General features: G+C 43.3%; 1 protein-coding gene across 1 annotated transcript in view; it reads right to left on the reverse strand.

The window, feature by feature from the left end:
* The window catches only part of LOC126545997 (transmembrane protein 120A), a 30464-nt gene extending 8166 nt beyond the window's left edge, over positions 1–22298 (reverse strand). The window contains exons 1-9 of the mRNA XM_050194050.3: positions 21975–22298; positions 12264–12496; positions 8110–8166; positions 7912–8004; positions 5624–5713; positions 5408–5473; positions 4967–5028; positions 4271–4363; positions 2663–2727 (exon numbers count right to left, since the gene is read on the reverse strand). Of these exons, the coding sequence (XP_050050007.1) occupies positions 2663–2727; positions 4271–4363; positions 4967–5028; positions 5408–5473; positions 5624–5713; positions 7912–8004; positions 8110–8166; positions 12264–12496; positions 21975–22049 (834 nt within the window). The 5' untranslated portion in view covers positions 22050–22298. The remainder of the gene's footprint in view (positions 1–2662; positions 2728–4270; positions 4364–4966; positions 5029–5407; positions 5474–5623; positions 5714–7911; positions 8005–8109; positions 8167–12263; positions 12497–21974) is intronic.
* Between the last annotated feature and the right edge of the window lie 3684 nt (positions 22299–25982).

Below are 25982 nucleotides of genomic sequence, written 5' to 3' on the forward strand. Positions count from 1 at the left end.
TGGGCACTTGCATATGTCGAAAAACATCGACCCTCAAAGGGTTATGTGGTTCGTTGACACACGGGCTTGCAGCATTCCGATAAGTGGACCAATGATGCTGGGCAAAGCCAAAAATTTTGCGTTCCTGCTAGATTTTCCTGACTTCTGCCCAGGCAATGGTTGGCTACATCGACTCAAAGTGTGGCATGGGACTGTTTTTAAATCGATTGTCGTCGAGGCGGCTTCGGTAAGTGACCAAGACGTTGCCACTTGGCTTGTAAGAAATAGCCATTATTGCAAGCTACGCGGAGCAGGACGTGTATACCACAAATGAAACTGAATTATTTTATCGGATGCTGCCTGACAAGACGCATGCCGTGAAAGGCGACTCACATGTTGGTGGCAAGCAAAGTAAAGTGTGCGTTACAGCACTTCTGTACGCCAATATGGATGGCAGTGATCAGTGCGTGCCCTTTGTAATTGGAAAATCGAAGAAGCCACGCTGCTTTCGGAACTATGTACCCATGCACTACAGGCACAATACTAAGGTATGGACGACGCGCAATTCATCCGCAGAGTGGCTGGGCAAGTTTGACCGCGACATGCAGAGGCAAGGCAGGCGCATGTTGCTCGTGCTCAACAACTGCGCACAGCACCACATGTGAACTTCTCTAACGGCAATTACTGTACTTTTCCTGCCGCCCAATACCACTAAGAAAGTGAAGCTGCTTGATTAGGGCACAATGTGCGCATTTAAGGCATCATGTAGGCGCCACCTTGTGGAGCGCTTGCGCATCACTGTTGACCGCCCAGCCGCCAACTTGCCGCTTCAAGTTTCGCTGTATTCAGCTGCTGAGATGGTGAAGGCGGCCTGGGTGGAGGTGACGGCCGCGTGCATGTGGAACTGTTTCCACAAGGCTGGCTTCGTCAATGCAGTGCCTGGTGCTTCTGAAGATGCTCGGTCCAGCAGTGATTTGTGGCAGCGCGTCGTCGGTTCAGACATGGGGGGGGCCACGACACTAAATCAGATGACTTTATTTCTGCTGATGAAGACTGATATTGCAGAACTGTGCATGGATGAGGGCGTCATTTGTGAAGTGCGGGTGGAGAACGACATGGAGGAATCGGATGACGGTGAAACTTCGAAGCCAGCACCCATAAGTGCACCTGTAGCAGCGGGCTACACAGAAGGCCCCAGGCAACTTGTCTATGCAAAGGGCCTCAGCGAAGAGCACGCTTCAACTTTACATAAACTGGAGACCGCCCTCATCAGATCTGCACTGCAGAAACAGATGAGCATCATGTACTTCTTTGCAAGGAAATAAATTTTGTCTTAACTAGCCCCATTTTTTAAGCTGTGGTCCATTTATTACGCACATCGGGATACAGTTGAAACTCGATTTGATTAAGTGAGGACCACGCTCGAATTATTTCGTTAAACCGGGAAGTTCAGAAAATCGAGTAAGGGATTTTTCAGTCCTTCGAAATCTAAAATTGTAATGTAGTGACACCCAAAAGCAACTGTGGCATTGTACCTGCCACTAACCCATGCCAGCGCGTGTAAAAAGTCCGCAAGGGGGGCCAGATACCGCACCCCTAGCGCGATCTGGTACATAAGAACACTAGCGACTGCTGAGTCCCTTGTTATATGCATGGGCACGACATGTAGCCTCCTCAACATAAAGCTAGGGCCGTGACTAGAGTGCCTAGATGTTTTACATGATTTTGTTAGAGTGCACACTCAAAGAAAAACCCGTGTGCATCAACGTTAAAAATCGCAGCTTTTTGACTCATTTATTTCTGCAAAAGCTTCCTTAAAGCGGGTTTAATGCAATCTAGTTTCGTTAATTCCAGTTGATGACAACATTGAACCTTATGAGTGCTTACCGAAGAACGGAAATTTCTTCGTTAGATCGGGAACTTCGTAAAATTGGGTTTCACTAGATCGAGCTTTAATTGTATAACAAACAGATGCCGCGTGATGCTCAGGTTCGTTATAACCGGGCTCAACAGTACAATAAAGTGTAAACAGAAATTTGTAAACATTATTTCCATATTTGTCAGGTTATTTCAGTAGGGATAAAAAGAAAAAGCAAAAAACAGCTTTACGATATGCAATTCTGCACAAACTAAAGAAAAAATACCATGTTTCCCTAGTGACTGAAGGTTTTGTGCAATAGTAGACCTTTCCAATAAAAGCTCCCCGAGTGTCGCCATAATGCCCTCTGGACTGTCGTAACTACGTGTGAGCCCACCGCAAAAAAAAAAATTAAATTATGGGGTTTTACGTGCCAAAATCACTTTCCGATTATGAGGCACACCGTAGTGGAGGACTCCGGAAATTTCGACCACCTGAGGTTCTTTAGCGTGCACCTAAATCTAAGTACACGGGTGTTTTCGCATTTCACCCCCATCGAAATGCGGCCACCGTGGCCGGGATTCGATCCCGCGACCTCGTGCTGAGCCCACCGCAAGAACACTGCAATAGCTTCAGCGCATGCCTGCTTACTTGCGCACAAACAGTCCAGTGAGGAGGTGTTCTCTGCACCCGATGGAAAGGTCTATATATGGCACAAGTGGCAATAACACATGCTGTGTCAACTGCTGTGGTGCAATGCCAGATACTGATGAGACGCAATAAACGTTACACTGTAACAAACTTGACAAGCGGCAGTTTACTCACATAGGCAAAATACAGGAATGGAAGCAGGAAGGAGAGTCCACGCCACATCCAAGACCGAAATCCATCTGTAGTAAAGTTCAAGAAAACACGATGCCATTATGCACACATTACAACCTTTAAAAGGCACCGAGTGACAAAGTGAAAGAGATGCAGGGTGCGGTCTCCTCTGCACACTCCCCCAACTGCGTGTATTACACCCATCCATAACCTCACACGGAGTGGTGAACCAGTACAAGCAAAAGCAATCATCACACTTCCCTTTGTCCTTCACTGCTAGAAGATTCAGCATGCTCTCCTTCAACGACTGCCAATTAAAAATTAATTTGCCTTTTACTCGTGTACGTTGAATACTCAAATACACATGTGTTTGCTGGAATCCCCATACTAGTGAGTTAGCTGACAAGCTTTATAGGGTTCAGAATATGGCAGCTCGATTTGTAATAGGAAATTATACTAAACAGCTTAGCATGACAGAGTAAGCTTAAGCTGAAATGGAAGGATTCAGAAGACCACAAGAGAGCTTTAAAATTTTTTCACAGCATATACTATTTTGTAAGACAGGTATAGAGAGAGAAACGTATATCAGACTGCCACCATATATCTCACAAAGAAGAGGCCATAACCTGAAAATTTATTTTCTTTTAGAGGTGATGTCTTGAGTTATTCATTTTTTTTTCATTGCATCATAAGAGAATGGAGTCTTTTTCTACCTGCATACGTTTACATAGTATTCAATGATTTCTACTGCACGTTGTGTGCTTGATTTGAGTGTCAATTACACACTGTTACATACAATGTATACCCCCTACTGCTATGCCAGTAAAGGCAAAGCAAGTACCAAATAAATAAATAAATAAATAAATAAATAAATAAATAAATATGATTGGTACATTACAGTTGTGACAGCTGCTGCAGCACAAGGATGCTAGATATTACTATCATAACATGGGGAATAGAGTTTACACCCAGTATATTTCACATATAGTCTACAGAGGGTCAATTTCGGCGTGTCCACCGGTTTGCCTGCTTTTGGAAGCTTAGGCCAACAGCTTGAAATCATTTAGTTGCCATAAACACCTTGAAGAACTCGAAGTTCAATTCAAAAGAATTAACTTGGAGAACCTCAAACTATAGAAGCCTGCTGCATAGAATTCTGGACTCAAAGCCTCTGCAACAATATAAAAATGCTGAAGGTTTGAGATGCTACATGCATCCCTCGAAGGATAAGCATGGTCCCACCAACGAAGACAAACTGGCTCTTTTGTGCAGCTTGTCCGCTATACTGGTCAACGCTGCAATTCCGTTTGTAAATATACTTCGTAAACAGTCTTCTGTGTGATAAGCTAGTCATTAGCATTTCCCTCTTTATTGCAGTGTTGAAGACACTAATATAAAGAAAACAAGAATTTGCTTTTAAAGACTTGGCGGACTTTAGATTGCAACACTGACTAGAAACCTATATTTTGGCTCAATCCACAATCTTCGGTGGTTGTCGATGTCTAGCTTCTGTAAATAAATAAACAGCAAGGACTTACAAGTGACTTCTACCAACTGTACAACTGCTCTGTCAGAGAAGGGCTATGCAAGTCCATGACAATACACACTCACTGATTGTGATGTCCATATTATGGCTTTCACCCAGCGCTCGAAGTCTGTACAGGCATCCTTGTTGGTAGTAGAACTGCCAGAATTGGATTATGCCTGCCCAAGGAAGACACAATTGTAAAGTGCAAAGAGGGAAAGCATAGCAAACTGAATGCAGGTGCCAAAAAACAAGCAATCTACATTCTGGTTATTAAAATATCCAATGAAAGTGTATTCACAAGAGACCAAATTACTACTAATTATTTGAATCCATAAACCGTGCATTATGTTACTACACATAACTCTAAGGGTTCAGCCCTTTTGTCCCTTGAAGAGCATGGACCAACAAAATGCAAGTGCCAGTGGAAACACAAGCAGCACTTATGCTAATTTATGTACATACTGGGTGTTTTATTTTAACATTAGCCGAATTTTCAAAAATCACCCTTGGCGTATTTAGCACAACTCTACTTATTGAGTTGGAATAGAAGTGGTATGCATTGCTTACACTAGAAACCAATATGCATACTTGACAAATTAAAATCTTACTAATGAACTTTTCAACTAAATTAATTTAATAAATATATTGCAATACAAGCTGCAGGCTCCCTTGGACTACCACCTGGGGCATGCTATGTGACATGGTGAGAAAACAGTGCTCAGGACAGCCAGACAGCATAATAATGCGCACCAATAAAAAAAAAAAAATGGTTCACTTACTTATGAAACAGACGTACCATGTGAACTGCCTCCGGAACATTCCATATATGATGCCATCTGGCCTGCAGATGAAAGCAAGTGTAATTGCTAGTACAAAGAGTGAATCTTGCATTTTTTAAAATCACAGCCCAACTAAACTTGCACCAATGTTTCATCTAAGGTATACGAACCCAACTTACAGGACCCATAAGACAAACAATTTGAACATACTACTAGCCTATGCTAAAGAAACAGGCTAAAGTGAAAAATAAGATGACCACTAAAGATACTGAAAAGCTAACTTAGGCAGCAAAACACTGCCTAAATACTGCTAAACACTGAAGAAATTAACATTTACATACATCTTGCAATTTAAGGAAGCTCAAATTGTCATAGAGTGGTGCAGTATTACAGTACAAAAGCTTACAGAGTTAAAATGGTTAAACAACTAATGCAGCTTACCAGACAATAATGATCCCAGCTTGCGCAGTTGTTATGAAGTGATGTAGCCTCCACCATCCTTTTATTCTACAATCAGAACAAATAAATTAGAGGGAATATTAGTGATAAATTCAGCTGAATGAACGTCTGCTGCAGTCTCTTTACATGTACAATAACCATCCCTTCTCGTTTCAATCGAACTCGTAAGGACATTTGCATGTTGCCCAGCCAACTTACTTTGAGCCATTCACTGCCAGAATGCTTTCCCGTATTGTGAGTGTGCAGTAATACCAGACCAGAAGAAAGTGCAGGATAGCGTCGTTGGCCCTGCAAGCAAGGAGCAGTGTTGGGTCAGTCTTCCACATCATTGAAATGTCAATGTTAGCAGCGCAACTTGAAATTAAACACAGATGCTTAAATGCAATACGAGTGCATAGTTAGTGGCCCCTGGAAGTACAGAGGTTTATCCAAAGCTTAACAAAAAAAAGAACCAATCCATGCAAGAAAAAAAAGATATCAAATATCTCCGGAAATTTTGAGAGAAACAAAAACCACAGCAATGACAACACCTTATACACACTGAACGGTTCTAAGTGCCTAATACAATGCAGCATTTGCAACGACCTCGCTACCAATTCCAGAGCAGGACATTGTCTCCTACAAGATGGAGTCCTGGTACAGTCCAATGATCATGGGACATACACTTTTGACCAACAATATTTGCAAGCATTCATTAGTACTCGATGAAGCCTTTAAAGTCAGTTTCAATTAAAGTTACTCCAGAAATGTTTAAATTTGGGGAAATTCTAACTGCTGCCTTATCGGAAAGCCCTTCCTTCACATAAATAAAGCCACCCACAATGTATCAGAGGCTTGTGAGCCTGTATGACAATACTCAGTGTTTGCCCCAAACATGACTGACATCATAGCGCATGTAATGCCATCTGCAGAATGAAACCAAAGTTATACCAGTAACGTGTCACGCTTAGGCTTACCGTTGTGCAACACAAATCTGATCATATTTTTTGTTGCATGTGTAATTGTTGCATTTGGTACTGTATAAGGTATTCACCAAAATAATTTTCTACAGAATCATGGCAACACTTGACTATCATGCAAGAGAACAGGCTGGCTTCAGGAAGGGATATTCTGCAATGGATCATGTCAGGTAACTGACAAATCTGCAGAGTACAATCAACCTCTCCATACGGCTTTTGTAGATTATGAAAAGGCATTTGATTCAGTAGTGATACCAGCAGTCCTGGAGGCATTGTGCTATCAAGGAGTACAGGAGGCACACATGAATCTCTTCGGAACTTCCTGCAAAGATTCCAACAGCTACCTTGTTCCTCCACAAAAAAAGGTAGAAAATTACCTATCAAGAAAGGGGTCAGGCATGAAGACAGTCTCTCTAATGCTATTCACTGCATGCTTAGAAGAAGTATTCAAGCTATTAGACTGGCAAGTCTTAGTGAGGATCAATGGCAAACATCTCCGCAATCTTCAGTTTACAGATGACATGGTCCATTCAGCAACACTGGGGTTGAATTGGAACAAACAATTGAGGACCTCAAACAGGGAAGTATAAGAGTAGGATTGAAGATTAATATGCAGAAGACAAACGTAATGCTCAATGGCCTGGCAAGGAAACGATTCATGATCACCAGTCAACCTCTAGAGTCTGTACAGGAGTAATTTTATCTAGGCCAATTACTCACTGGGGACTCTAGTCACGAGAAGGAAATTTACAGAATAAAAATGGGTTCGAGTACATACGACATGCATTACCAAATCAAGACTGGGAGCTCACCACCGTTGCTGAAAAGTGTACAATCACTGCATTCTACCGGTGCTAACATATGGGGCAGCAACTTGGAGGTTAACAAAGAAGCTCAAAAACAAGTTAAGGATCATGCAAAGAATGATGGATTGAGAAATTTTAGGCATAGAATTAAGGAACAGGAAGAGGGCGGTGTGGATCAGAGACCAAATGAGGGTAGCCGATATTCTAGATGACATTAGAAGAAAAAAAAATGGGGTAGGGCAGGCCATGTAATGGGTAGGGCAATAAACGGTGGACCATTAAAGTTACAGAATACCATTACAGTTACAGAACTGTGCTTTCCTTGCCAAGGCATGGAAAGCACAGTTGAGGACAGAGGAGAATTAGGCCGGGTGATGAAATTAGGAAATTTGCAAGTGCAAGTTGGAATCAGCTAGCGCAAGACAGGGGTGATTGGAGATCGCTGGGAGAGGCCTTTGTCCTGCAGTGGACATAAATATAGGCTGACGATGATATTTATATATATGTGGATTCTACTGTATCTTCCACTTAAAACTCCCGTTCTCTTTTTTTTCTTTTAGTAGACCATTTGACGAAGATATAATGATTTAATGACAAAGATATAATGAATAGTAAGGGGTGCAACCTTCACCTAGCTTCAAGGCTTTATAGCTCTCTGATCATTGCCTGTACTTGTTCAAACAAGTGATGAGCAGATAACAGAACTGAGAGTGTTACCAACCTGTAGTTCATTGTTATGCACAAAATGGACATGACCAGAATGCACATGGTGACTTTCAGCTTGAACCTCTCATACTCGTCCTTGTACCGATACCTAAAACAAAATAAAAATAATAATGATGGTCATATGAAATAAGAATTGGTGAAGGAGTAGAGTACAGTAGGCCAACCCTTTGGCCAAATATGTGAACCCACTTACTTGTCTGCATCCCTGAGAAAAAGGTTGACGCTTCCAAGCACAATCTGCAGGTAAATGCTGCAAAAAAGAAAAGAAAGGCATGACTTTGGGGAAGCTTCACAGCAAAAACATTAGAAAGGACTCCCAGCATAGAACTTTTGCATTTCCTACTGTTTTATTTTTCTGTTTCCCCCGAGAAAGTGGCCAGTAGCCTCTGGTTGAGAACCACAATTACTCCACCTCGCAATGGAAGATATATCCTGTCATTCTTTGCGACCAGTTTTGTTTCGATTTACCAAGCATATCAAGTATGCTGGAATATCACTCAGGCACCAGCAAGTGCAGCAAGTCACAATGAGAGTTTGTTAATGCCCTTTCCATATGGGAATTGCGAAGGCATCTAAATTTCCATAGTAGATAAAGTCAATACTCAACTGCTAAGTGGTACCTCAGCAGCTTCAACTGCCTTCAACTCCGCATAAGCTGTTGCATCCATAGAGTTTGGTGGAACACTAGTAAAATTGTGTTGATCAGTTGCACTGTACACGCATGTCAGCAAAATGTTTGCACCAGCACACCTTGGACAGGACTTTTGAAGGGAAACTTATTACCGGAAGGTTATCTAATGGCTTAAAACAGACAGGTTATCTTGCATCAAGAGTGAATGCCTGGTTCATGCTGTCGAAAGCGCAGCCTGAATATCACTGCAGTTCTCACAAAAGACTGCTTCAAGATAGGTTAGTTGCAATGTGGCAGCTTGAAAAGAACACTAACAGGAGACTTAAACAGTATCACATATAACAGCACAGAACTTTTATTTCAGTTTCGAAACACACTCAATTCTTTCCAATATTGGCAAAAGAAAAATATACGAATGCAATGAACAAATAAAATTCACATTCATGTAATGCTACAAGTGCAACAGATAAACCTGTAACAGTGCACAGCAAAAAACATTCTGGATAAACTAAATTTTGAGGTATAAAGTTTCAAAATTGCACAGTAGGTTTATGAGGGATGCTGTAGTGGAGGGCTCTGGATTTATTTTCACTACCTGGAGTTTGTTAACAATTCGTGGTACACAAACATTTTTTGCATTCTGCCCCAATTGGAATGTGGCTGGCGCTGCTGTGAATTGAACCCACGTGCTCAGCAGCACAATTCCATAGCCACTGAGCCACTGTAGCATGTCACAAAAAAATATTCTGGATAAATCATGCATATTTTTTACATCCTTCAACGAAGGCTTCAGGGCCATTTGCATAAAGTGTTCATTTGACCTCGACAAGACCAAGGAAACTGATCGAATAATCTGATGGGTCAAATTAAACAAGAAGCAGAAAAAATGTCAAAACACATCGCTGATTCATTTGGCAGTATTTGACCGATTTTCACATACCCCCAAATCAAAGGCGCGACCCCTTTCTATGTGTCCAAAGTAGTAAAATAACGTAGAAATGACATTAAAGCTCCTGAACAAAGTAGAAATATAATGAGCAACCGATTGTTTTGAGAAAAAGGAAACGTTGCAAGATGGCGGCCGGTTTCTTAAAGTTAGCTTCGCCGCAAGACTTCCCTGTTACGCGGCAACGCATCCGAACGTTGCGAAGGCGGTTTTGGTATCGGTCGTATTGCACCGCACAGGCTATTTCCGGTCCAATCTTCTTTAAAAAATAAAAAAAAAAAATAAGGAAGAAGAAAAGCGCGTGTTATAATCGGGTAAATACAGTAATCAAACATTGTAAGCTACGGTTACTGCTTAAAAATCTTCCAGGGGCGGGCCGAAAGTAGGCATTTTCGACGAGAGATTAAGTGTGCTCAACGCATTCACGGTCCCCTAAGATCCGCCGAGACAGGCGCTGCCACTAAAGGGATCGCTATCGGGATTACCATAGGCGTAAGGCGCGAGCATGCTGCCCTAGTCAAGTTCGAATTATCCGGCGAAGGCAAATTTTATGATCGAAATAACGAAAATTTGGGCCCATAAATATGCATGGGTACCGGCCAGAAACTTCAGCCGGGATCAAATTGACCCAAAAATCGAATTAACCGGAGTCGAATTAACGGAAGTCTACTGTAAAACGCTGATGCTGGCTGCAGCAGTGCTGCAAGCTCTTGGATCGAAATTCCCAATTGGTTGCCGTATTTTCGTGCAGCGGGAAAAGCGCTACTGCAAGTAATGCAGACATTAATGTAAGCTTCAAAGGCTATCACGTCAGGAGCATCTGAAAGTGCAAATGACATGGGTATAAAGCAAGCATTGGCATGGCTGCTTTACACATACCTCAGGAATACCGGCCAATTTCAGAAGTTCGTGCGTTCAATGAAGCCTTTTAAAATCAGTTTCAGCGCAAATTACACCATAAATGCTGAAATTTGGCGACATGTTAACTGTTATTATATTTGAGTGCCTTGAAAAGCACTTCTTTTCACAAAGCCACCCAAGCCACCCACAATGTATCGGGGCTCATGAGCCCCAAACATGACTGACATCATAGCTGACTTAATGCTCTCAGCAGAATGAAGCCAAAACTGATCACAACCAATGACAAGACAACTATTCGTTGAACAGAGGAGAAAAATGAAGTTCCAACCTATTGACACTTACCCATGATCCATACCATGGCCACTACATAAATAAATTGCTTGTTGAATAAACATGTTGCGGCAGGACGTCAGAATGACAAATTATGCAGTCCAAGTAATCCTAGATAACCACGTACATTCCATAAATGTCCATAGAACACGATGTTTTAGACATTGCACACATCCTACAGATACCTAATTTGTCCATACATTACAAATACATACTATGGATAATCTAAGTCCAATCTAGATCACGCTGCTGTAACATTGTAAGGATGTCGCAGCTGGACATATGTGACCTCTAATAAATGCTCAATTTAGGCATGCAAAGGTCTATGGAACATCTAGTGGATATTCTTTAGTTCACACTAGCGAGCTATTCTTGCAGGTGCCTCAGCAGATGTACTATCAAGACAAATTCAACATAACGTTCACATAACAGACACTGTGTGGCAGAACGCTCACACAGCAAGATCAGATACATCGCTTGCACGCATTAGTACAGACGCCCAAGACCACAAAGCACAGCATCTACTTATTCTCCTGGACCTCCCGTCTGGCACATTGAGCATATTTAACTAACAAAGCTTGAAAAGTAACTTGTATCAGAAAATAGGCAGAGTAGATGTATACATATTAGATGTAGACACAATAGTTTCGAACTATAATTTGCACAAACGAGAAAACGTAATTCCGTCGTAGCGAATGGAAAAGAGGCCTATGGGGGTGGCGGCAACTGTTCATGTGTTGTCCGAAAAAAACATTTTGTCAGGTTGTTACAACATACATTAAACATTATGTGATCAGCCACATAATGCCATAGCCACGGGCTACCGTGTTTCGGAACAAAAATTATCTGAAAATTTTCGACTAGCCTTCACTCTCTAACTTGAGCCTATAGCTCCACCTATTACTTCTGCAAAATTTAAGCACCACATTCAATGTGAATGGCAATTCGTGAGCAATAAAGCTCAGGGAGCTTGGCGTTTTCAAAGATCTAATTGCATAAAAATTTAACTACAAAACTTTACACCTCCCAACCGATACTGCATCTTAAATCATTTTAAAGAAAACTTAAAATGCAGTCAAGCAATATGATGTAGTGGGTGCATCTCTATGATGTCAGTATGTAATGTTCATAAAGAGTTTAATTCTAAAGTAGAATGAAAGTCAATAAGACATCAGCTACTTGGTATTTGTAAAATACATACTGGTAGAACGTCCTTTAGATGTTACGATGGGACGTGGACGTATAAACCATACCTGGATGTCGATAGAATATCGGTGGTTCACTAGGATATCATGCTAGTAGTTGGACTGCATCAGAACGGTAGGTTTTCTGAAACCCGTTCTTGAAAAAAAACTGCAAATTTCATAGTTTCGAGGACTCTCAATGAGCTCGAGGAAACCTCTGATGCGCAAATGGGATCTCATTTCCCAGTAGACATGCATATGTTAAAACTTGCTATGTGAGAGCAAGTCAAACCACTACCTACCTCTCGAAGTCATTCTGACTGAAAGATATGAACAGGCATTGAACTAGTACATTGATAGGAGATCTCTTGTGGTAAGCGCGGGTGCAAAATTACCCATTGGGATGTGGTAGGTCTTGTCCCATGTCGTCTAAGTGCAACCGCTTGGCTTCCAGCTTTTGCAGCAGCTGCGTCTTCTGCTCTTTCTCCTCATCGCTGGCTGGCTGAATCTTGTTCAGTGACTCGAGGATCTGCGATGACCGGTAGCGGTGGTGCTTCAGAGCCTTGAGGCACTCTTCCTGGGATCGCTGCAGCTCTCCGGTCAGCACAGTGTACCGACGGTACAACTTCTGTAAGGGCCACAGAAGCAGAAGTGAATAAACAAACAATAACAGGGATGGAAGGAGAGATCAGCTGCTAGCCTTGCCACGACAACCACCACTTTGCAGAAAACAAGAAAAGTGAACAGTCACTTGAACAAGGGGAAGCATACAGGATTGGAAGAAAGCCTTGCCCAGCTCTCATTTTATAGATGGTGCCCATTTGTGTATAGCAAACCTTGATAAGGACATATTTGCTGGAGTAGCAAAAAACATCATGATGAGCACTACAAGACCAAGTGGAATGGAGGTGAGATGGGTAAGATAGGTAATGAGCTTCAGCAATAAATAGGATGCTCGACATCTGGTTTCTATGTGCCCTAGAATGCAGGTGATTAGACTTTTACACTAAAGCCAGATGTACCTGAAAACTACGCCCATTGGGTGACGGACAGTAACTTTACAGCAACATTGCTGCAGTTACTGCACAATTCAGAGTTAGGAGCTCTTAGCAGATATTAAAGCGAAAGCTTTACTGGCCGCGAACTTGCGATTTCGCCGTGGTGGTGCTTCGAGGAAGCACATGACGTCCCAATGCGCGCCTCGCCGCGGATATTTCTCTCTCTCTCGCTCCCTAGTCACTACTGCGCATGTGCCACTAGTAGCACCGAGCCCCAGGTGTCCCGCCGCTGCGCTGTGCAGCGCCACGCCTTTCCGCCACCGCCATTTGGTATGACGTCACACCGCATTCCTCGTCGATGCGCTCGCCTCCGCTCGCTTAGCCAGCTGCATCGCATGTTTGATCACATGTCGGAGGATTGAAAAGGAGAGCTCACGTGCGCCGCAACCATAGTTGAAGTGGCAGTATGGACGGCAACAATTCTGATAAGCAGGAGGAGGCCTGGAATTGACATTGGAACGAGATGAAGAGGAAACGAATCGTCCAGGAAACAGACGAACAGTGCGCCGAACGACTGGCTAAACGCCGCAACATAGCTAGACAACTAGACTAACCTGGACTCGCAATCAAGATTAAGCAAGGCTAACCATGCTATGCCTTAGCTTTAGCTACGTATATCCTGGCATAGCCGAGCTAAGCCACTGCCAATATTTTTTTTATTCCCTATGTGCCTTTCGGCAAGTCGACACCATAGAAAATCAAAGTTCTTAGACACTAGTGAATCAATGCCCAGTAGTAGCAATGCAAGTATATTAAATTAAAAAAGAAAGTGGCCCCCATGTAAGAAAAGCTATATAGAATACCTCCTGCAGTGTCCTAACAAACCTCGTAAAGCTTTGCTTGCTGCCACTACACCCCACCATATTGCGAGGCCAATGAATAATGTTTGCCTTCCCCGATGCCATGGGTATATTTCCCAAAGCTTGCATTCTCTCGAGGCATGAAAGGAAAGTGCAAGGCATTCTTTTTTGCTTTCCCAATCCTTAATAACAAACTCGTCTTGTTTGCTAACGACTCTTCCACTTCCATCACCTTTCTTATTTCTTGCCCACCAATTACTCTGCTCAGCTTGCTTTACCAGAATGAATAAATGAATTAATTAATTAATGTGTTTATTTTCACAAAGCTGGCTTTGTGGCCTAAGTAGGAAGAGGTTGGTCTGAGAGCGAAGGACAACGGAGGGGCATTGTGGGAATCTGTGGCCAATCCCGAGGATGCCATGTAGAAGTCCTCTAAAAAAAGGTGGATGATGCCTGTTTTGCACGCAAATCTGTATAGCACCCCGAGGGTGCCTTACATTATAACTGGCAATCAAATCCAATGCTAGAGGTCAGCCACGAAGCCTAAGTGCTTGGAACACTGGCCAGAGAAAATTATGCCAACTTTGAGGACATAGAATCTAAATGTTCAATTTCCAGCCTTCTCCTCAGCTCCAGATCTTTAATGTATAATAAGTAAGGCCCAATAAGCTAAGGGGCTGAGGCATTGTGGCCTCTGCATTGCTACCTGCCTCACCCTTCTTAGTAAAGGAAAAACCTTTGCTTGCATCTGCACACACTCATACAAGAACCATGTGTGCCACACAGAGACCATGTTCAAAACAATGAGAAGTTTGAGCAAGGAATGAATTCCAATAAAATGATTTGGTTATGATGAAGAGAAGCACTAAAGAGATAAGCTAAACCAGCTAAGACTGATAAAGTATTTTTTCAAAGCTATTTTCACTAATTTCACAATATGACATTCATTACTAGAAGAAGAAAAATGAAGGTCAAGGTTCTATATTTGTATTTCACACTGAAATCCCAGTGCAAGCCCATCAGTGTGACATCATAGATTTGAAAGCATCTTTTTTTGTTTTTTTACTTGGCCAGTGTGGTTCACTAATTGTTCCCGAGACTTGCTATTATTTTAGAACACAATTTAGCCCATCTTTACTAATTAACTAGGCTCAAGCAGACGCTGTCCGTCAAAGTTTATGATGTGACGGCAAGCTGATGTGGGAGCTTCAAGGTGACATCACCACGTGTCTTTCGTTTTGCACCACCTCTGGCTCACCAAGCTTTTCGTGGTAAGAGCAGCATTTTTCGTATCGTAGAAAGGTCATTTCCTAATGCAGCACAAATAATTTTTCTGTTTGGTGTGCCTTTAATATACTTGGCCACCCCTCCGAAATCAGCACCGCAGTTACTAGACCATGCAGAGACAATGCATTCAACGTGCATTCTACACCTACATGAAAGCTCTTTGAAGCAGCTGTTACTTTTTATCCCACACGGTGCCCTCGTTCATTGTTCTTTTTTTTGTGTGTGCAAGCGTAATTGGGTATACAATATGCTGAAATATACAGCTGCATGCTCCGAAAGTGGAGTTAAAATGAGGTACAGATGCCATACGTTGGAAATGTGTTAGATTAACACGCATTTTTTGAGGGGTTTCCAAAAATCTTGCTACGATCACCAGTGCAAAGACTCCATACTGCCTCGGTTGCCTCAAGTTGCAATTTGCAGAAATTAAGGGAAAGACAAGTCCCATTATAACTGCCTTAAATAATGTGACATGCCGTATAATGACTGACTTGGTTGAAGTTACACAATTGCTTCATTTGGACATGCGTTTTTTTTTTCATGCACTACAGATACGTCAAGCAGTTTCAAGTGCAATTGCATTGTCTTATACTAGGTTCAAATGTTCATATCTACCAATTAGAGCATCATACTCCATGTATCAAAAATTTTTCATACCTTGTAGGAAAAAAAAAGCTTATAACACCTACGTAAAGGGGCATGCAAAATATTTCATGCACTAGTCACTACAAAATGTGCCCAAAGATTTCCTGGATGCACATCGATATAGAAGCCACAGCAAACACAGGATAACAGAACGAAAGGAAAGTAATTGTGCCCCCGTTTGTGGTATAGAGGCATTCGGCACAGATGACATGAAACGAGAGACACAATGAAAAGTAAACTTTTTTTTCCTTTCTGCCCTTTATCCCTCCTCTCAGCTTTCCCAAAGTGAGTAATACATCAGAATACACCGAACGCAGTTGGACTGCTTAGATCAAAGAAAAACAGCTGCCTGTGTAATTACCTTTAGTGAAATATGGCAAGGAATATAAATGTGAAGGACAATAGCCAACAGATGGTGCCAATTTAACATCATGACAGCATTTCTAAAAATTTGAATGACTGCATGAACCAGCTAAGACTAATGGTTTTATGTGCATCCAAATACTTCAATGAAAAAAGAACAAGTAACGGATACATATAACTAGGTTTGTAATACAACATTAGTTTTAAATAAGTATTAACTAATAACCAACTTGTACATGCATCATAAATATAATACAATATTTTTTTTATTACAATCACCAAAATGTACTTGACTAAAAGGAAACTAAAGAGAAGAATAATTTCAGCTGTGTAAGTAAATTACCTTTCTACAATAGCTAAACAGTCACTCTTACTCCGAGAATACACCTGGTAAGCCAGAAAAGGTGCAAAAACGAAACGCGGTTGGCGATGCTGCCTTGAAATTCCCGTACCAGCTAGCCGTGACAACAGGGATATTTATGCTGCCTCCTCATGCATATTTAAGCTTTCTTTTAAAAGTAAAAATAAATTATATTGTTCTGAAAGAGGCAAGCACTGAACTTGGGAAGTTTCAAGAATATTTACTGAAGCACAATGGTCTAAATGCGAAAAGATACTATAATACTATGTTATCTATGGCGTCACATTGGTGTACCGATTCTGTGAGCTCGGTGGGAAATTCCAAAATACAGCTTCGACCGTCATTCCCGCTTCTAATAACCAACCACTTAACGGGAAGCCATCAACCGTATAACCCTTTAATAATACTTTAGCAATCTAAGCTTTCCTCATTTCTCTTTAGCGTCCCTTTAAATGTTAGACATCTACACAGTGCAGCACATGCATCAGTTTAGTTTCAAAAAAAGGTGTTTGCATGCCCAAGGATCAACATTGTTAGCTGTCTATAATCAAGAATAGGACTCTTTAAGAAGTATCAGACATTGTTTGGGATATTATCGGCCTTAGTGAGATTAGACGAACTGGTGAGGCTTATACATTGCTAAACAGCCATGTCCTCTGCTTTAGAAGTCTCCCTGATAAGAAGCAATATGGGGTAGGATTCCCAATTCATAAGGACACAGCAGGCAACATTGACAAATTCTACAGCATTAATGAGAGGGTAGCAGTAGCCGTAATCAAACTTAATAAGAGGTATAGATTAAAGGTAGTACAAGCCTACGCTCGAACATCCAGTCACGATGATGATGAAATAGAACATTTTTATGATGTTGAATTAGCGAAGAGAAAAGCGCAAACTCAATATACTGTAGTCAGGCGAAACTTCAATGCAAAAGTGGGGAAAAAGCAGGCTGGTCAACAAGCAATTTTCAACTACGGCATCAATTCTAGGAACACTAGAGGAGAGATGCTGGTAGAATTTGTGGAAACAAGTAAGCTTCGAATAATGAACACCTTTTTCAGGAAGCTTAGCAATAGAAAGTGGACCTGGAAATGCCCTAATGGCGAAACAATAAATGAAATTGATTTCCTACTTTCTGCCGACCCCAGCATACTGCAGGATGTGGAAGTGACAAATAGGGTAAAGTGCACTGATCATAGGTTAGTGAGGGCTGGGATTCACATCAATTTGAAGAGAGAAAGAGCGAAATTGGTCAAGAAGAAACAGGTCAACCTAGAAACAGTAAGGCTAAAAGCAGACAAATTCAGGCTGGTATTTGCAAACAAATATGCAGCCTTAGAACAGAGAGATGACGATGACATAGAGGTAATGAATGAAACCGTAACTAGACTGGCTTCACAGGCAGCAATTGAAGTGGGAGGCAAGGCACCAAGGCAACCAGTAGGCAAGCTCTCCCAAGTAACAATGGACCTAATATAGAAACGACAAAGAATGAAACCGTCCAACCCAAGAGATAAGATAGAATTCGCTGAACTGTCAAAACTGATCAACAAGGCGAAAATAAGTGATATTCGAAACGATAAGGTGAGAAAGACTGAAGAAGCCATAAAAAATGGATGCAGCCTGAAATTAGTGAGAAGGAAACTTGGCATAGGACAAACCAAGATGTATGCACTGAAAGATAAGCAGGGTAATATGAGCAATCTCGCAGGTATAGTAGAAGCAGCAGAAGAATTCCATACTGACCTGTACAGTACCCAGAAGAGTCAGGATACCTCCATTAGAAACAGTAATGAACAGGATATAAAAACTCCTCCTATAACTAGCGATGAGGTGAGAAGGGCTTTCCAAGTCATGAAACGAGGAAAAGCGGCAGGAGAAGATGACATAACAGTCTATTTAATCAAAGATGAAGGAGACATAATGCTTGGAAAACTGGCGGCTCTTTATAAGAAGCGTCTATCGACTGCAAGGGTTCCAGAAAACAGGAAGAATGCAAGCATTACACTAATCCGCAAAAAGGGAGACGTTAAAGAATTGAAAAATTATAGGCCCATTAGCTTACTCCCAGTATTATATAAAATATTCACCAAAATAATCTCGAATAGAATAAGGGCAATACTGGACTTTAGTCAACCAAGGGAACAGACTGGCTTCAGGAAGGGAGACACTGCAATGGATCACACCCATGTCATTAATCAGGTGATCAAGAAATCTGCAGAGTACAATCATCATAAGCCTGGTTACGCTCACTGTTGGGCAAAGGCCTCTCCCATACTTCTCCAACTACCCCGGTCATGTACTAATTGTGGCCATGTTGTCCCTGCAAACTTCTTAATCTCATCCGCCCACCTAACTTTCTGCATCCCCTGCGACGCTTCCCTTCCCTAGGAATCCAGTCCGTAACCGTTAATGACCATCGGTTATCTTCCCTCCTCATTACATGTCCTGCCCATGCCCATTTCTTTTTCTTGATTTTAACTAAGATGTCATTAACTCGCGTTTGTTCCGTTACCCAATCTGCTCTTTTCTTATCCCTTAACGTTACACCCATCATTCTCCTTTCCATAGCTCATTGCAACATCCTCAATTTAAGTAGAACCTTTTTCGTAAGCCTCCCTGTTTCTGCCCCGTATGTAAGTACTGGTAAGACACAGCTGTTATACACTTTTCTCTTGAGGGATAATGGCAACCTGCTCTTAATGATCTGAGAATGCCTGCCAAACGCACCCCAGCCCATTCTTATTCTTCTGATTATTTCAGTCTCATGATCCAGATCCGATCAGAGTACAATAAGCCTCTCTATATGCCTTTCATAGATTACGAAAAGGCATTTGATTCAGTAGAGATACCAGCAGTCACAGCGGGATTACGTAATCAAGGAGTACAGAACGCTTACGTAAATACCATGGAAAATATACACAGGTTCTACAGCTACCTTAACTCTACACAAGAAAAGCAGGAAGATACCTATAAACAAAGGGGTCAGACAGGGAGACGCAATCACAATACGATTATGAGGCCCACTGTAACAGGTGGGACTTCGGATTAATTTTGACCCCTTGGAGTCCTTCAATGGGAACTTAGAAATCTAAGTACACAAGCGGTTTTGCATTTTTCCCCTTTAAAAATGCAGCTGCTGTGGCAGGGATCACACTTCGAGCTCAGCGGACCAATGCCATAGCCACAGCGTTACTGCAGCAGACTAGAGCTTCTCTCCAGGCTGCCGCATGTGAGAACAAAACCACATGCTGCAGCCTCTGCAGTGCCTTTGCAAGGGGCTCGTGCATATTTACACAACAGACCAGAGGGCACTATGGCAACACCCAGGGCACTTTCGCTGGAGAGGTATATAAGTACGCACAAGTACTTTGATGCTGCAAATAAGGAACTGCATACCAGAGCATTCAATTCATTCACACAAAACAGTCAGCCACGAGCAGCATCTGAAGAAGGTATCCACATGAAGCGTATTCAAATGACTGACGGTATGAAAAGAACAAGGAAGGCTTGCATTACCTAAGGAAAGATACATCAAACTGCCTGCAACTGCCAATTTTACTGTACTTAAGCTGCTGAGGTGCTCTATAACGCCTTACATACCTAAGAGTAAATAAATATATAAAATAAAGACATTTATGGAAAACAGCATAGTGTTGTATTGCACAATGGCAGCACTTGGAGCCTAGATATACTGTGAAACACACTCTTTGCTTGTACAGAGCTCCTAGCAATAACCGCAGCAGCCCAACCAACCTGTGGGGCAGAATCGCGACACTCCCTATCTCGCTTGTCTGGTGTTGTGTGCTGTTGAGGCAGTGATAAGCACCGGCAGACAGTGAGCTGCTGTCTTCAATGCCACCAGCACCAATGTGTTAAAAAGTACACTGCTCTTATCTGTGCACAACGACCACGCTTGTCTGTTACCGGTCTGAAGAGGCCCACTATCTACAAACACAGGCATGGTGATGGAATAACATATATGCGTAGACTATTTTCCAGCCGCTCAGACAGTCCTTTAGCAGATTATACAGCTACTACTGTAGGCACAAAATGAAAGGCTGTACATTTCGACGTTGTCTATTTTTCCCAACGAGCGAACACCCCTAAACTACATAATGTCGTTATTTTGAAACTCATATATTTATATATGTATGTATATGTGTGTGTGTGTGTATAGTTTGTGTGTGTCCTTTTTCTGCATTTGCTTTTCTACATTTCAATTTTAACTACTGCTTAATTCCCCGAGCTATATATATATATATATATATATATATATATATATATATATATATATATATATATATATATATATATATAGCATACCGAGGTCACCGAGTTTTAAGTGGCGCTCGTGCTGTACGCCCATACTCGCTAAATCTCGCGCTTGAGCAACCGACCGCGGAGCACGAGGAAATCCGAATGGTCCTGCCTCCAGTCAAACCGAGCCGATTTAAAAACGCATTTCAATGCGAAGTACTCTGAGGTGCCGTCGTTTTTCACCCTTTCCCTGCACGGGCCATACGCTGGGAACTTGGCAGCATGGACGGCATTAACAGTCCTACTTTTCTTCTTTTTTTTTTCATCTCACCTACGTTCTCGATGCCAGATTCTCTCCTTCGTGCGCCTTTGCTGGCTCTTCCTGTTCAACTACGAACACAGCGCCTCACGACAGCCAGAATCGGCTGCCGCAAAAGAACGGCCCTGGGGAAAAATCACGTGGGAAACAACGTCCACAACACAAGCGCACGCAACGGTGGTGTATTTTATTCGGCTCTTACTGACACCAGTTAAGCGATGATCGAGATCGCCAAGGGGCAGGAAAACATGCTAAGCAGAGGCTGAGGCGCCGTTCGACCTTGAGTGAATCGACGGCGCGTCTACTTCTCAAGGCGGATGAGACAGCCAATTCGGCGGAACTGTTTACAGTGTGTTTTGTTTCTCACGCTGGGATTGAAAAAAAAAAAGAAACATGCCGTGAAGACAGAAAAAAAAAAAACGGCAGAGAGGAGTAGGCAAGCGCAGTAGATGTCTTTTGGCACACTGACCGGCAACGTTTGCGCTAGCAACATGATGTCAGCAGCTGGTCGGTATTACATGTCAGGGTCAAGATCGAGTCACGATGCTAGCAACGAACCTTTCCGGATGCCTCAGCCTCACTACTATGTTCTTCAAACTCCGCAAAAGATTGTTTTTAGTGGCACAGACGCGACGATGTATCAGGAGAATGCGGAGATCTGCGGGCATCCGCTAACAGAAAAGCATTCATACACGAACTTCGCTACAGACCACCCAGCCAAAGCTGTCCACTAGGGCAAATAACTTACGAGACGTTGTGGGGGAAACTCTCCGATTTTGGTGAAACGAAAGTAATTAACACTGCCTGCATTAACAATGCATGGCGAACTCCTGTAGCGCAGCAATGACTTTTTGTGTTCGCGAAATAACTGACAAAGAGGTGCTTGCCAAAAAAGAGTACCATTATCCAGGAGGCTATAACAGTACGGCCGCAGCGTAGACGCAACAAGCAGCACTTGCCAAACGCTTGCTAGCTAACGTCACGACATGCAAGCTGTCCCGCAGAGAGCTCACCTCTAAGTCGCAGTATTCCTTCTCGAGCTGGTCCCATTCTTCAATGCAGGCGGCTAACGGCTGCGAATCGCTCATCTCAGCAGTGTGGAATGAGCGACGAACGCAGCAAAGTAGCCAGCGCTCGCCGGATCTCCGAGCACGTCGGCGGGGGAAGACACCCGACGAAGCCGCCGAAGGAAGACGCACAGAGGACAACGCCGCGAAACTCCGACGCTGCTTCGGTCGCTAGAGTCGCTTGGCTTCTCTTTTCGATCACACCCTCTCACAAAACACGCCCGCCCGGCCCGCCCTGCGTTCGCTTCCACTCGCCTCTTCGCTGGCTTGCCTCGCTGGCCTTGCGTCGCTTGTGGGGGCTGGCTTGCGCTTTCATTACTCTCGCAGCAATGGCTCTGGTCACTTGGATTGGATTGCGCTGCGTGCTTCGGCTGCGACGTCAGCAGTGACGCGCTGACAAGCGGGAAATTCAAGGCAGATGTTTGCGCGCCGCTCAGGTTTTTCCGTGACGCGGCGTCATTCTGTTACCGGCGCTGGCATGAAACGTTTGGCCGTCTTAACTGCGATACATTGGCGCAGCCAGGGAGGGAGACACAGGGCACGTGCCCCCGAAATTTCTGTTAGTATGCGGCCTGGCACGCCAATTTCTAGACGTGCCTGTTGTCATTTTAGAAGGTGAGTGAACCTTTATTTCTTACAATGGGGAAAAGGGCGGTGCTTGGGCAACGGCGAAGATTCGACATCCATTTGTTCGCCACTGCATGACGTCCTTTTTTTTTCCTTCCAGCTCTTCACCGTGATATTACCCAACATGGCGGCCGTGACGACGTCATTGCACGATATCATCAAGAGTACATTTTTTTCGCTTTTTGACAGGGACCATTTTTCACCGGGTTATCATAGTTTTTTGTTTGTCGCTCGGCGCAAGACTCATGTAGGCTCCCTAGACGAGCCCATCGTGCTGACGTACTGTCATGTTTCTTGTTTATGCAGCTTCTGTATGCTCTAGAACCTCAAGATGACGGCCAGGGTAGCGTCAATGCAAACCGTCTATACTCTTGCAAGCAAAAGACAGCGACGCAGTTTAAACTGGACGCAATTGCCAGAAACGTGAACTGAGTAAAATGTGTTCCTCTTGCAGCAAGCTCAGGTGCGATGACAGTGCATTATTACGCTACATTTTAAGATATACGGTAAATAGATTAAAATAAATTGGGGGTTTTACGTGGCAGAACCACCATCTGATTATGGGGCGCGCCGTAGTTGGGGACTTCGGATATATTTTGACCACTTTCGACCATCTCTAAACGTCCTAAGTAGACGGCAGGGCGGTAGGTTTTGCGCACAAATTAAAAACAATAACACGCGAAGACACAGACGCAAGCACAAACTTCCAACGGAACCTAATTGATTGGCAGGGTGAAGTTTACATCTAGACATGATCGTACTACATGCTATTGACAAGAAAAAAGAACTTGAAAGCAAACAAATCGACTGTGACTGACTCTAACACGCGCACAGCCCGCACCGATTAGAAAACAAACAGGAAAAAAAGAAAATTCGCCCTACAGACGGGCCGAGGGGAGCCACTTGTGGCCGTGGACTTTGCGGCAGATAATCAAACTCTTTTTTTGTCAACCCTATCGATGCAGCCCTGACACATTCGATTCACAGGCGAATATTTGTTACAGCGTGAACTAACTCTCTTGCTACTTGGTTTTGATGATTGGTGACCACCTCGCAATCTTCAAAAATAGGTTCAAACCGCGACCCTGCAACGAATTGTGCCCTTGCATCGTCTTGTATGAACGTTGTGATCTTGCTCGCGAAGTCTATCATTTAGGCACTTTCCTGTCTGGCCCATGTATTCTTGTTTCGAAATCATTCTTGTTTTTCCGTTCTTTCCTATCGCCTTTCTCGTTTCTCCTCTTAGAATAATTACTTCTCTTACGTTGCCTCCTGCCACCCGATTCATGGCCCATCCCCTTCAGAGGGTACGCGCCATGGATGAGGATAGTCATCATCATCATTGAATAAAGTGTGGGGTTTTGCGTGCCAAAACCACGGTGTAATATGAGGCACGCTGTAGTGGTAGAAGCTGGATCAACTTTGACCCCCGGGGATACCTTAACGTGCACTTAAATCTAAGTACAAGATCGTTTTTGCATTTCGTCCCCATGGAAGTGCTGCCTTCGCGGCTGGGATCCAGCCCACGACCTCGCTTCTCCTCCTCAATATCATGAGCAAAATGAAACGATCGACGCTATTAGTTGCTGGCTTTTCCTCATAGCGGTTTCGTGGTTATAGCCGCCTGCGAAACTTATTATTGGTTAGCACTCTCTGGACTGTCTGTTATACGCCTGTTCCAGGAGTGGTTTGTTTTTTCCTGGTGTTCTTCAGAAACGGAGTCTGGAAGATAAGACGGGTGTAACTGCCGCTAGGAGCATTCCAAGCCTTCCTCCTTTCACTTGTTGCGGCCGAAGGATAAGCACCCTATCTTCGTTAATAAAACTTCAGCCTGTTTTCCTGAAACCGGGAGTAGGAAACGGCAGCGTCGCGTGGTATGTTAGTCATCTTATCAGGGTGTGCCAACTTCTTTCTCTGGCCCGTGGGAAGGAAACGTCTTCAAACGGGTCAGAGGTCCGGCATACTTAAGCTGGCCCACTTGTAACGTGTTGATGTTGGAGCTACTCATATCGGGAAGTTAACGGAGCCAATATCAGTAGCACGGCCGTTGCGCTTCATGGAGTTTTCAAAAAATGAAGCGCCAACGTTAACGGCACACAAAGAAGGTACAAAAGACAGGAAGCGCCTTGTCCTGTCTTTTGTACCTTGTTTGTGTGCCGTTACCATTGGCGCTTCATTTTTTGAAAGCTATGCACCAACTAGCCCCAGAACGTGTTTTACCGCTTCGCGGAGCAATCTTTCGCCGGCGTAAGTAGACAGAAAAGTTCCTGCAGCACAACCATGATGACCTCATGCACTGAGTTGTGTTGTGTCAGATTTGCGCACTGAAGTCTGTGACAAACATGAGGCTGCTCGCTGGGAGTTTATTTCTAAAACTCTGCGCGTGCTGTTTCCGTTACCCTGTTTGATTGCTGTATTTTTTTTACTCTAGTTAAAACAACTTCGATATCATGTGTCACTATATATCCGGTTAACTGCGTGCCGCCATCATCATCATCCTATGTTATGTCCACTGTAGGGCGAAAGCCTCTCCCTGCGATCTCCAATTGCCCCTGTCCTGCGCCAACCTGTGCCATAAATTCTTCAAATAAAAATGGTCTGCTCACTTTCATCCCGATGGTAAAATTCGCTGTAGGAGAAACGAGAGTGCCCTTCGAACGTTATATATATATATATATATATATAACGTGTGTGTGTGTGTGCATAGTAGGTAAAGAGGAATTCTTCAGGCTACCTTTTAGACGTAAAGAAATTGAGCGGTGCTACAAGGCAAACAGAACAAGTATTTAATTTCAACTGTTTCAATCGGTGGACCGATCTTCAACAGGGTTTATATATATATATATATATATATATATATATATATTAAATACCGCGGAACAACGAGGTATCAATGTTGCTGTCGCAAGCGGTGAGCTCTATTATTCTCTAATTGACCCACACGCGCACGCATACGCGCACCACCCCCATCGTCTCGCCCCACCACCCCGATACACCGCTCTCTGCTCTTGCCACGTCAGCCGCGTCAGCCACGTCACTGCTCTTGTGGATTTCCTTTGTTGATGTCATGCAGAACTGCTATAGATGTCGAGCTTCAGCGATGCACGTACGTTTCCAATCGAGTGCCGCTTCTTCTTTATTCCTTTTTTTTTTCCTCGTGCGCGGCGTGAGGAACTTCCACGACCGGCCCCAGAGCAAGCGACCACATTTCCGCCTCACCGTAATCCCGAACCATGCGGGCGAAACGGCGGCGAGGGGAAACCCTTGGGGCGCATATATCGTTCGACCTCCTTATAATAGTTCAAGTGCTTGCGTAGATATATGCAT

Source organism: Dermacentor andersoni, chromosome 3 (genome assembly GCF_023375885.2).
Source record: "Dermacentor andersoni chromosome 3, qqDerAnde1_hic_scaffold, whole genome shotgun sequence".
In the NCBI taxonomy this organism is placed as follows: Eukaryota; Metazoa; Arthropoda; class Arachnida; order Ixodida; family Ixodidae; genus Dermacentor; species Dermacentor andersoni.